The sequence below is a fragment of the Gopherus flavomarginatus genome, chromosome 8 (assembly GCF_025201925.1).
Source record: "Gopherus flavomarginatus isolate rGopFla2 chromosome 8, rGopFla2.mat.asm, whole genome shotgun sequence".
Lineage (NCBI taxonomy): Eukaryota > Metazoa > Chordata > Testudines > Testudinidae > Gopherus > Gopherus flavomarginatus.
The window spans coordinates 99522730-99536043 of NC_066624.1; the positions used below are offsets into that span (position 1 = coordinate 99522730).

A 13314-nucleotide genomic window follows, 5' to 3' on the forward strand; every position below is an offset into this window, starting at 1 on the left:
ACAGAAGGTTCTCTTTGTCACCCGTCTCCATTGCTCAGTTCAGAACTTGCCATGTCTCCCTCCATATGCATCTTCACATGCTGGGATGTAGGAAGCACTCCTTACAAATGTTCCCAGTAAGAAACGCCTAGTAAACATCTGCAAAACTAACTCCTCCTTCAAAACCCACCTTGAAACTTTCCTTTGCCTGTCATTTGATAACTTGGAAACTGTTAAGCAGCTTTAGTTGTGAGACAACGATCTATCTATACTTAGATTGTAAGCTCTTTGGGGCAGAAGCTGCCTCTTTGTTCTGTCTTTGTCCAGTGCCTAACACAACAGGGGTCTTGTCTGTTCGTGACTGGAGCTGCTAGGAAGTATAATACTGCAAATAGTAAATAATAATAATTAGCTGCTGTTACATGGCTGTATTAAACTCAGTATACTTGAGCAAAGTACATTTTATAATCATAGACTCATAGACTCATAGGTCAGAAGGGACCAATCTGATCATCTAGTCTGACCTCCTGCACAAGGCAGGCCACAGAACCCCACCCATCCAATTTTGTACAACCCCTATCCCAGGACCGAGTTATTGAAATCCTCAAAAATGGTTTGAAGACCTCAAGCTGCAGAGACACCACCAGCAAGCGACCCGTGCCCCACGCTGCAGGGGAAGGCGAAAAACCTCCAGGGCACCTGCCAATCCGCCCTGGAGGAAAATTCCTTCCCGACCCCAAATATGGCGATCAGCTAAACCCTGAGCATGTGGGCAAGAGTCACCAGCCAGCACCCAAGAAGGAGTTCTCCGCAGCAACTCAGTACCCATCGCATGCAACATCACCCCGCAGACCATTGAGCAGACCTGTCTGGTGGTAATTCAAGATCAATTGCCCAAATTAACGATCCTATCATAACATCCCCTCCATATACTTATCAAGCTTTGTCTTAAAGCCAGGAAAGTCTTTTGCCCCTACTACTTCCCTCGGAAGGCTATTCCAGAACTTCACTCCCCTAATGGTCAGAAACCTTCGTCTAATTTCAAGTCTAAACTTCCTAATATCCAGTTTATACCCATTCGTCCTCGTGGCTACATTAGTACTAAACTTAAATAATTCCTCTCCCTCCCTAACGTTAACCCCCTTGATATATTCCCTGTAATCCCTGTACCTCTGACAAATTACAACCAATTTTCACCAAACCACCAACAAACAGATCTATGACCTGGGACAATCTTCCTGTTCAAGTTTTTCACATACCCCTGAAGGTCTAGTGCTATTCAGAAAAGAAATGAAAGGTTAAAACATTTTTTTCCCCCAAATGATGATGGATTTTTGTCACTTTGTTCCCAAAAGTGGCTGAATCTTCTGGCTTAAATAAAAAATATATATATATATATATATATATATATAGTCTCCAAATCTGAGAAAAAGCATACCAAATTTCAGTCCAAAAGTAAAACCAAGTGAAAAAATGATAAACAGCTGGACTTATTTATGCTAAAACTGTTTGCCCCTTTAATAATACACATTGCCCCATGTTTTGCCCAAGATACTTAGGGCCAAACCTTGCACATCTAAGAGCTTGTCATGTACATCTAGGAGCTTGTCTACTAGGGAAAATTGGCTGGCATAGCTGTGTATTGAAATAAGCTATTCCGCAATAGCTATTTCAGCGGAGCCCACCGCGTGGACAGTCTGTTGTGGAATAATTTCTCCACTTTGTGAGTGGAGTAATTATTCCGGAGTAAAGTCATCTTTATTCTGGACTGGTGTCCATATTGGGAGCTATTCCAGAAAAGCTGTAGCAGAATACAGTATTCTGCTATAGGTATGCAAGTCAATTTCCCTGTGTAGATGAATACTTGTTCTCTCTCTTGACATCAGTAAGATAACTCACGTAAGGTAAAACTTGCCCCTTAATGAAAACATACGTATTTGGTTACTTTCTGGTAATGTCTGAATTGTTCTGTGTTCTACATTACAGAAACAGTAGACACTCGTTAGCAGCAAAAGGGCACTGACTGATATATTGCTATGTTGCTCCTTGGCGGCTGTTGCTGTTATGGGAGTGTCATCTGACCAAAGGCATATGAAGAGTTGAGTGCTTTGGAAGTAGTGGGGCAGCCACATTGTGGGGGGGGGGGTAGTTGGAGGGAGTGAGGTGGGGGTAACCCAAGTTTGGGGAATAGGGCAGCGGAACCCTATGAGAGCCCGCAATCGGCAAAATGACTGAGTGAGCCTGGCTGCCGGGGATAGGCTGTGGATGCTCCTGCTGGCAGCTGGCAAGGGATGGATGGATGGATAGGGCACCAAGTGTAGCCTGCAATGGAGGTGGGAGTGGTTCCTAATGGAGACAGAAGGGGAGAAGAGGACAGGTCAGTGCTCTGGGGAGGGAGGTCCCCCAGCCCGCCACTGTAAAACAGCACACCCACACCCTGCCATCAGCAACTGAGATGGAGGGGACAGCTCAGTACGTGTGCGGGTTGTCCCCGATACTCCCCACTGCAAAATAGCAAACCCCTCACCCCCGGCCACCTGTAAGCCAGACGCTGAGAAAAGCAAGGACGAAACCCTCCAGCTGTGCCTCTGCTGCTCCCCAGAGCTTCCCCCCCCCCCTCAAAAAAATCCTTTTCTTCCAGATCCTGCCCAGTAAACATCTCTCCACACAGGCTGTGTGAGGCAGGGCAAGTGAATGGGGCTGCGTGCCCTGGAGCTGCACTGAAGGGCCAGGGTCGGGAGGGGAGTGGAAAAATGCGCCCCATGAGTACTGGTCCCTGGCTGGACAGGGCCTCCTGCTGCCTCCAGCCTTTGAGTCTGGCCCTGTCAGCTTTTCCTGGGCAGGTTCAGTCAGGCAGGGCAAGAGGACAGAGCTGTGTGCCCTGGAGCTGTGCTGAAGGGTCAGGGTTGGGAGTGGAGCGGAAAAGAGCAGTTTGGGGAGGGCAATGCCCCTGCATTCCTCCCATCTCTGCTCCTTGATGTGACGTTCCAGCATCACAAATGTTGCTCTGATGAGACAGCTATGTTGCTGTTACTAAGTGGATGATTCGCAGTGGGGAAATGTTGTCTGTAACTGGTGGTGGCTCTTACAAGGTGTTTCTGTAAACAAGTGTCTACTGTACTTATTTTCTCTCCTACTGCCCCTGCAGATCTAACTAACTGCAATGGGTTTATTAATTAATTAGCATGGCTAGCTGAGTCTCCACTAGAAACCACAGTACCACTAAGATTGCTTGTGCTGATCGTAACTGTAGAAACGTGTGTTATGAGCCTAGCCAAGGACAGCTCATTTAGATAAACAATATTATTTTTCAAAATGGTATTTCAAACGATACATGATGTATTAATTTCCCTGCTTCCCTTTTCAGGTGATAGAAGACAACACGGGTGTTCGCAGGGTGGTGGTTACACCCCAGTCTCCAGAGTGTTATCCTCCCAGCTATCCTTCTGCCATCTCTGCAACCCACCATTTACCTCCCTATCTGACACACCACCCCCATTTCATTCACAATTCTCATACGGCTTTCTACCCTCCTGTCACCGGCCCTGGAGACATGCCACCCCAATTTTTCCCACAGCATCATCTTCCCCCTACAATATATGGAGAACAAGGTGAGCAGAAAGAAATCCTTATGTTTTAGACATGTATCCAACATATTTGCAGTGCTGGGAAAGTGGAGATTTGCAGATGAACTCTTGGGTCAGTGTTTTCCCCCACGTGAACTGGACTCCTTCCTTTAATCTAGAGAATGGACAAGGTATTGGGGAGTGGATGCACCCAGTCTGAAAGAACTCAAGAACATCACATCCTGAAAACATAGGGTGCAGGATGCAAACCTAATTCCCAACTCAGTTTTGTTATAAGGGCAAAAAAGTACTCCATTCTATGATTCAAAGTGCTTCTGAGAGTCAAGCTTTTGTATCATCATGCAGCACTGTGACACAGCGTTTTTTGTCCCGTACTCAGATTTTGCCAACCCTTGTTTGGGAATGGAGGCAGAGAGGCATAGGAAAGGGGGATTAGTTTGACAAGTCTTATGGCAATCATTGTCAAAAGCTAATAGAAGACTTCCTCCTGGCACTAATGGATGAAGATGATACACCTTCCTGACCCCTTGTCATACTGGAGCTGCAGTGGACATCTCAGAAATAACAAAAAGGGATTTTCTGGTTAATCTGCTTCTTAATAATGTGCAATAGGTCATTTAAAAAGCACTATCTGGTCCCCAAGGGTAACATGACAGCCCTAATCATTACAGATTAAGTAAATAATTCAAGTGAAAGGAGTGAAAGCACAATTTATTTCTGTCTGCACTATGCGTTATTATGTCTATTCCACCCTTGAGATAGTCTGTGTGGTCTAAAACTGCGTTAACCAAAAAGAAATGAAGTTTCTGTACCTACATCAGCAAAACTACTTGAATTGCTTAACATGGCAAGTTTCTCTTTGTAGATTCACATATTTTATTTTACTGCCAAATTATGGAATTTCACAGAATTCATAGAATTTTTCTAAACAACGCTGTGAAACTGTAAATCAGCTGAATCATCAGAGTGAATTTTGGCTTTGAGAACTATAGACATGGGTATCTATCTGGCTTATTTTCCCCCTCTCAATTTTATATTGATTAATATATTTAATTTTCTTACCAAGAATGGAATATTATAATCCTGAATTTGATTAGACAAAAGAATAACTCTGCACTCTGTCTTTAAGATGTCATTTCCTCATCAGAAACAATATCATAGCCAAAAACATAAGGAACAAATTTTCCAAGTAGCTCAAGATCTTACATACCTTGACTTGTATATGTTTCACAGAGAACTAATAAAAATTGTGGCATTTCCATCCTGTAAAAAATTACAATATTTTTACAACTAAAAAGTCAGTTTCACTTTAGCATTTTCAGTAGAAACAAATTTCATTTCAACATTCACATGAGGCCCCACAGGTGTTTAGCCAGAAGAGAAACCAACATGTATCATGGGAAGTGTAGTTCAGCCAGGGACCATGGCCCACAGGGGAAAATGGTAGTGCAACGCACCTGAACTACAACTCCCATGAGGCACTGCAGTAGCTCAGGCAGATGCAGATTAATGTTGAACTGACCAACTCTAGTTTTATGTACATTGTTTTTTAAGAACAGTCAGGACTTTTTTTTAAAGCTAAATGATACTGCCACAGTTTCTAGGCATGATATATCAGTAAGATAGTATCCAATCAGATAAGATAGGAACTCTACTGTTCCCTTTTACAGAGGCGCAAGTTGCTTCTCTCTAATACACCTGTTTTGCTTAATAGGGAAGCTAATACAAAAGCTTCAGTACATTAGGTAGACATTTGGACTACCAGCTGCTAGTACTGTAGGTGGTAAATATTTCTGTAACCTGGGGTTACCAACCAGTTGTACAAATTCACAGCGTGCAAAAATAGTGTAGATGCCCGCTTTGTTGGAGTGGTGTCATGTATGTTTGCAATATTAAAGAATCTAAACTCTGATTATTACCTGAATGATATCTTGTATTAATGAATATTAATTCATTGTCCCCAACATGTTTCAATGCAAAATGGATTATACACTAACCAAAAAGGCAATTAAATTTGATTTTCTTTTCTGAAAAGCACTGCTCGTAAATTCCTCCTTATCACCTCCGTCTTCCAACCCTCCAACACAGACTGCATTTAGTGTACCACATTCTTGGAATACTATATATAGAAAGCTACTTTATGCAAGCACTTTAATGTGATCATGTTACTAGATGAGGAAAAATAAATGACAAGACACTTCTAAAAGAAAGGAAGTAAAAGAACCAAGCAACTGGAGCAATTCCACCAGTTCTTATTAGGGTACGTCCAGACAGCGGGTAGCGATCTATCTGTCAGGGATCGATTTATCACGTCTCGTCCAGACGTGATAAATCAATACCTGAACGCTCTGCCGTCGACTCCGGAACGCCACCAGGGTGAGAGGCGGAAGCGGAGTCGACAGGGGAGCCGCGGCCGTCGATCCCGTGCCGTGAGGATGGGAGATAAGTCAATCTAAGATATGTCGACTTCAGCTACTCTATTCTCGTAGCTGAAGTCACATATTTTAGATCCATTCCCCCCCCCCCCGTCCCCCCAGTGTAGACCAGGCCTTACAGTCTGTATGGCAAACTCCACTTCAAAAACAAAGGATTAACACTAGAGCTGGGCAGAATGTTTGCTTTGGAAACCGAAATGCTGGCTCAGTTTGCAAACTAGGATGATTATTGAATTAATCTAGACTGAGCTTTAATGAAACTTGAGTCTCTTCGGCATTTTGTATTGCAATAAAGCAAAAGTGTATTTTCATTTTGCTTTGAACTTGAATTTGTTCGCACTCCAAGCTCAAAGCGCAGTCCAAAGGTAATGAACCCTTGTCAGGGAAAAATGAAAAAATGTTTGCATAATTTCCTGCAAACCCAAGTTACTAAATTTCACACAGCCATTCATGGAAGTTCATATTAAAGTTATTTGAAACTTTGTGTATTTTAACATTAGAAAATAACGTTTCATAATACTTTTCTTTTTAAGATTTCCTCCCTCATGGTTCCATTTGTTCATCTCAGCTCTCACATAATGGTGTACCTTCACTTGCTGCAGCTACATGCATCAGCCATTGTGGGTGGTGGTAGAGAATATTGCAAAGTCTGGTTGTCCTAGAAAACGTGGAGGGACACAGCCAATAACTGGCCTTGAACCCTCTGCATGGCAACACATTTTGGTGACACTAGGGCTGTGCAAACCTTGTAGGTTTGGTTGCTGTTAATTTGTGTGGAACCTTTTCTTCAATTTCAGTCTGCCTGGGTTTTAGCCCTTCCTGGGTTTTGCTGCAAGGTCCGGTAAGAAGCACAAAGACTCAGATCAAAACTCAGCCAAAACTTCTACATTTATTTGATTTCGCATGATAATCACATTGTGTCATGAAACCTGAAATAATATGTGGGCTGGGTTTATGGAGCAGGTTTGCCAACCTTGCAAGTAACCCGGCTGAATCTCAGGTTTGCTGTGAAAATCCATCTTAGACAAGTTTTTCATAGCTTTATTTAGAGATGGGTAGGGGGTTGATGAGATCTAGGTCAGGATGTGATTCTGTTTCTAAATAATGATGATTTTAGCTTTAAGTTAATGTGGATAAATTCTTGTTATTTCAGAAATTATACCACTATATGGAATGTCCAGTTACATTACCAGGGAAGATCAGTACAGCAAACCACAGCACAAAAAACTCAAAGACAGACAGATTGATCGCCAGAACCGCCTCAACAGTCCTCCTTCATCCATTTATAAAAGCCACCTAGGCAACTGCACAAGTGTGTACAATGGTTATACGAAGAGTCACAATGGAGCAAGCAGTGGAGGAGGTGGTGCGGGGGGAGCACCAGGAGTAAAAAAACTAGAGCGCAGAGCAAGAAGCAGCCCAAAGTCTAACGAGCAAGACCCACATGGTAATCTGAAAGATTATTATTTTTATGTTTTTAAATTCCTCTTTATTACACTTCTCAGGCTTGCAAAAACTTGCCCTTAAGAGGAAACCATCTCCCTCCTGTCTTTCATGAGTAGCTCCCACTAATAACCCCGTTCTTAAAAACATCTTTTTGAAGCATGTGATCTGGGTAACTTTCTGGTTCTGAATGACTTTGCGCTTCACGTAAGTCCTTAAAGCACCTCTGAATTGTAAACCAGCTCTGCCCTTTGTGTCCCTACATTGCATCTCAGTATGGAAATGTATTAGATTTAAGTGACTTATTGGACAATTTAGAAATGTTCTTGCTTGAAATATGCCTCATGGGGAGTGTGGTGAGAATCAAAATGGTTGATTTGAAAGAGATTCTAGGATAAAAATGTTTAATCTTGGCAAATTTAAATACACAAATGACTAAGCCTAATCAATCTAGGAGTACCATCAATCAAGAATGGTTTCTTGAACCATTTCTGAAATCTTACTATTCATAGAGTTTGAAGCTAGTAGGGACCATTAGATCATCTAGTCTGACTTCCTGTATACCACAGGCAATTAAATTTCTCCCAGTTATTCCTGTGTCTAGCCCAGTAACTTTTGTCTAAAGAACGGCATCCAGTCTTGAGATAGAGAATCCACCATTTCCCGGGTAGTTTGTTCCATTAGTTAATCACCCTCATTTGTGCCTTATTTTTAATTTGGGTTTGCCTGGCTTCTGCTTCCAGCCATTGGTTCTTATGTCTGTCTCCATTAGATTAAAGAGCTCTTTAGTATCTGGTGTTTTCTCCATGTGAAGGCGCTTATACACTATAATCAAGCCACCTCTTAATCTTCCTTTTGATAAACTAAACAGACTGAGAGTTTTCAGCCTCTCACTGTACAGTGAAACTATTGTTTGAAGCAGAATTGTTCCTTATTTACATGTATTTTAATTTCATGTGTAAAAAAACAGCGTTTCCCTAAAACATCCCATATAGAAATTATCATATGAATATTGTACAGAGTAAAACAGAAATAAGGTAAGGTAGTAAAGTAAGAATGTAAACAAAGGTGTGAGCAAGCACACACTCTGTATATTTGCTCCTGTGACTTAAAATGGCTCTTTCCATATATTAATTTAAGGATATGTTGAGTAAAATTCTCTGCTGATGTAGCTGTGCCAGTTTATACACCAGCAGGGAATTTGGCCCATACTGTAATGTGTGTATCACAGGTACTAGGCTAGTTGCACTTTTGTCAACTTCTCTGAGTGCATCCCCTTAGGCACAGGCCTCGTACCTTTACCTATCTTGCTTGGGGTGGAATTCCACAATTCTCTCACTCCTAGACTGGGCCCTAGCCTACCACACCCTGTGTATCAGGTGTGCTCCGTTCTCTTCAGGAATCTGTGACAAGTGGTGAATATAGTGACCAAAAAATCTTCTTAAACCAAGAAATTGTTAGCTTTATGGTAAGAACAGAACATTTAGAAAAACAGGATTGTAAAATAATTCTCTACACATGTCTGTTTTCGCTTAAGTCTGACCATCCTCTGATGGTGAGCTTGGTACGTTTAACTTCTTCAGACACTCCAACGGATGCCTGTGTCTTAGTCTGGGACTCCTGAACAGCACTCCGTCTCTTGAGAAAGAGACCCTTTTTCAAATTGCTGTAGTCTTTTTTGATCTCTGGTGTCTGCCAGCCTTTCCTGTAAAGATATTGTCCCTTAACAGCCCTCAAGTGTTTGCACAGAAGTTGCTGATCTTAAGCCATTCACTTCCCTTCCTACTTGTTTTTCTCTGCTTTTAAACAAGCCCAGTATATTCATACAGTTAAAATCCCAGTAGCCTGGTGAAAATACAATATTAAATTATTACAGAGTAGTTCCAGTTCCTTCATATTTACATCTATAGTTATATATTCAATATACATATAGTACACCATCTGTATAATATATGTGTACACAGTTGGCCAACTTTTCGCCTGAGCTACACCCATGTAAAAGTCACTTGAGATTGCACGGGTGTAACTGAACAGAATTTAGCCTACTATAGTAAAGGGGAGAGAGGGAGGGAGACACACACATCTGTTTCAACTTTTAAAATTGGGGACAATAGTGTTTTAAGACACTTTAAGCCAGGAAATTTAAAATAGAAGTCCTCATTGGAATAACAAAGTGCAGTGTATGTGCAAGGGGACATGGTAAAAGCATTAAAGTTCAGCAACAGAGCAAAGACAAGGAAATAGTCAACTGACGTGTGAGCTGGGAAGGAGTGTCTGGTGATGCCTGGATCTGTTTTAGTATATCCGTGGTGCTAGGCTGAAGACATGAAGTAATTCAGAGTGCTGACTAAGCACTGCTGTGTTGCATTGTTTTCCTATTGTTTAAGGTCATCTAGCTCAGTGGTTTGGGCATTGGCCTGCTAAACCCAGGGTTGTGAGCTCAATCCTTGAGGGGGCCCATTTAGGGATCTGGGGCAAAAATCTGTCTCGGGATTGGTCCTGCTTTGAGCAGAGGGTTGGACTAGATGATCTCCTGAGGTCCCTTCCAACCCTGATATTCTGTGATTCTATGAAAGACTTTAGGGCACACTAATTTGTTGCTTGCTTTCAGCAGCACCAGTTGATAATGGCCGACCTGACTAACTACAGGCTGTGTTACATCTGAGTGCAGCCAACAGGCCACCTGAACTTCATTTCTGCTAATAAGTTTATAGGGACATCTGATTGTTAGTAAAATATTGTGTAAAATTCTGCATTGTTTTGTGTCTGATAGGGTGTAGCAGATGAGGACAACTCATATTTCTGAAAAGACAAGTCAGTATTTAAATATTGGCCCTGTAATAGAACATAGAATTTTGCCACCTTCAACTCCATCTGGACTGTAATGGTGTTAATAGGTTCTAAATGCTGTTTGGATCCTGAATTTTACAATAACTTTCAATAATCCGAATCTCTTCTGCACGTGGCATGGGTAGCTGGGGTCTTTGGAGAGTATGACATGGTCTTTTTGTATTTGATTACCTAGTTCCCTGGTTATTTTGTTATTTGGATTGGGATTGTTATAGGTGGGCTTTTTATCTTGTAGGATTATGTAGTGCAAATAAACACTTTGGTATAAATCAAAATAAATAAATACACCTCTACCTTGATATAATGCAACCCGATATAACACGAATTTGGATATAACACGGTAAAGCCATACTCTGGGGAGGGGGAGGCAGCTGTGCACTCCGGTGGATCAAAGCAAGTTTAATATAACGCGGTTTCACCTATAACGTGGTGAGATTTTTTAGCTCCCTAGGACAGCGTTATATCGAGGTAGAGGTGTAGTATCTACTAGGACATTGACACAATTTAAGGACTAGAAAGCTCTTACCTTTCTTTGACCTGTGTCTTTTATCCTAATTATTAGGTTAATGATGTCTTAGGGCCCTTGTACTTGTCTAATTTTCAGGATGCTGTTTATGGAAGAAAACCTGTGGCACCTGTCGTCTCAGAGAGGCTCAGGCTGCAGGGATGAAAGTAGCAATGAAGACATTCAGGCTTGGGCCGGATCCCAGGCTCTGAAACCCAGGGAGGGTCTCGAACCCTGGGCTCCAGCCCAAGCCTGAAGATCTACACTGCTATTTTTTAACTCTGTAGCCTGAGCCCTGTGACTTGAGTCAATTGACCCAGGCTCTGAGACTGGGCACTGTGGCTTTTTCTTTGCAGTGTAGATGTACCTATCGAGTCTCGAGGGAGATTTACTTGAGGCTAGAGATTTGGATTATGTCTTCCTATTTATTTGTCTCTTCCCCTCCTATCCCCAGCACACTTCTGCCCATCTTTCTTTTTTCTCACTCTAAACTTATAGGATTGTCATTACTCACCTCTGCTGAGGAAAACAGCGGTACTGTGTGGACAGCAGTGAAACTTATCAAAGAAAGATAATTTCACTGTTGAAGCCATTTGCTGTTCTGTAAAAGCATCATGTGCTCCACAAATGGGAGTGGAATGAAACAGCTTCCAGAATAGAGAAACAGCAGAATAGGGGAGAAAACCCAAAGAAGGGAGTCAGAGCTTGCAGAAGAAAATGTGTAGAGGGGCAGATAAGTCCCTAGTGGGGGACACTGCTGCATTAGGCCAGGCACTTTGTAATCTTATATCCTTTGAATGGCTGTTGTTTTGTGCATTTTACTGGCTGAATGTGGAAAGATTTTTCTTATGGGACTTCCAGTCGAGGGGCCTAATTTGCACACTGTGCTGTTCATACATTTTCCATTGAAACCAATAGTAGCTCCATGTGCGGAGTGGCTGCCAGGCTGGCCCCTTAATTTTGTACAGCTGTCTTCAATAGAAATGGGAAAGGAACTTTTCTGTTGCTAATACTGCAGAACTTTACATCCCATACAAACTTTGTGTTACTAGGTTCGCAAACTGATGTCATGCGCTATAAACCCAACTGATACTGAGTATCTCAAATTGATTACTAGTGTTGCTGACTAGATAGAATATAATTACAGCAAAGTACTAAGTTTCCAAGGAAGATCTTCAAGAGAAATGGGAAAATTCCAGCCCTTCCCCACTTCGGCTGCCAACCTTCCTTCCAAAGAAAGCATCTGAGTTGCTAATACAGTACATAGTTCTGATGCTGAATTATTAGCGTGAGAGGAATCTGAGTGTAGGCTTGCATTGGCTGTTGCTACCTGCTGCAACCAGTGTTGCCAGACTCAGGCATGTAAAAACTATACCAGAAAAGACAAATTGGATGAAAAATAGAAAGAGGAGTAGAGAAGATAATGGGGATATAAATATAATCTCATATCAGGAGCATGTATCTCAGTAAAATATAACACTTTCCTGCCTCTTCATATTCTGCTGTCTATATAACTGTCTGTATAACTGGCTGCTGTTTATATAACCGGCTCAGCAAATATGTGAAATAAATTGTCTGTACTTTTTGTGTGCATAAATGTCGCATCATGCAATGCTTAGTGGGAATTAGGTTTTGTTAGACACATGTATGTTTTACGTAGGGAATAAAGAAGCAAGATTTCTAATGTTTGTTGTCTTGGCATGACAGAGTTCTTCCTCCTACGTGATTTTGTAGCCATGATGAAGCTTATGAAACAGCACACCTGTGCTGTCCTCACAGTAGTTCTCTTTGTTTCAATGACAGTGTCTAATGTTAATAGGATCTGGCATGTCAAGGCTGCAGACAAAAGCTTTTCTTTCATTTTGTTTCGGAACGTTTTGCCGTGTCCACTGACTGAAACAGATAATTTTTAATGTCTGTAGTTTAAATTAGAGAACTAAAACAGGTTTTTTTTCAGTATCTTGCCAGGGGAGCTATCCTTGAGAAATGAATGGAAGGGCCTCTATATTCATTTATTCACCACCTTGTCAGGAACAATGCAAAATGGGTTGTGTGTCAGAGACTAGGCCTCTCATATAAACTACGTTTGGACTTGATGTTCTGCTGTTGTACAAGAAATTAGACCTACAATACTGATTCTTGCCTGTGGCTGTTGAGCCTCCTTTTGCTCACAATGTTGAGAAATGCTATGGATTTTGGACATTTGTCATCTCCACTTTTATCTTGGGGCCTCTCTGCATTACAGTTTTGCCTCTGTGGTTGCTAAGGCCAGGGAGTTCTGCAGTCCGGCACTGCTCCACAGCTGTGGAACATGAGTACAATTGAAATGCCAATAAAATTAGTGAAGTCACGGTCATGGAACGTCCACTCTGTCAGCCAAGAAGAGTCTTAAAAGTGGAAAGGGACCAAATGATGGAAAATAACACGGTGTCTTCCATCAAACTGGGAAAAAAATCCTTGGCAGGAGACCAGGTAATTAAAATCACTCTATCTCCTCCCAACCTAATAAAGCAAA

At 41.9% G+C, this 13314-nt stretch overlaps 2 protein-coding genes across 3 annotated transcripts in view; one reads left to right on the forward strand and one right to left on the reverse strand.

Annotated features, from left to right (window-relative positions):
• Nucleotides 1-13314, reverse strand: part of NCEH1 (neutral cholesterol ester hydrolase 1) — an 824131-nt gene that overhangs the window by 453634 nt on the left and 357183 nt on the right. The window lies entirely within an intron of this gene.
• FNDC3B (fibronectin type III domain containing 3B) overlaps nt 1-13314 on the forward strand; it is a 337214-nt gene that overhangs the window by 139219 nt on the left and 184681 nt on the right. The window contains exons 4-5 of the mRNA XM_050965815.1: nt 3347-3590; nt 7155-7448. Coding sequence (XP_050821772.1) covers nt 3347-3590; nt 7155-7448 — 538 coding nt within the window. The remainder of the gene's footprint in view (nt 1-3346; nt 3591-7154; nt 7449-13314) is intronic.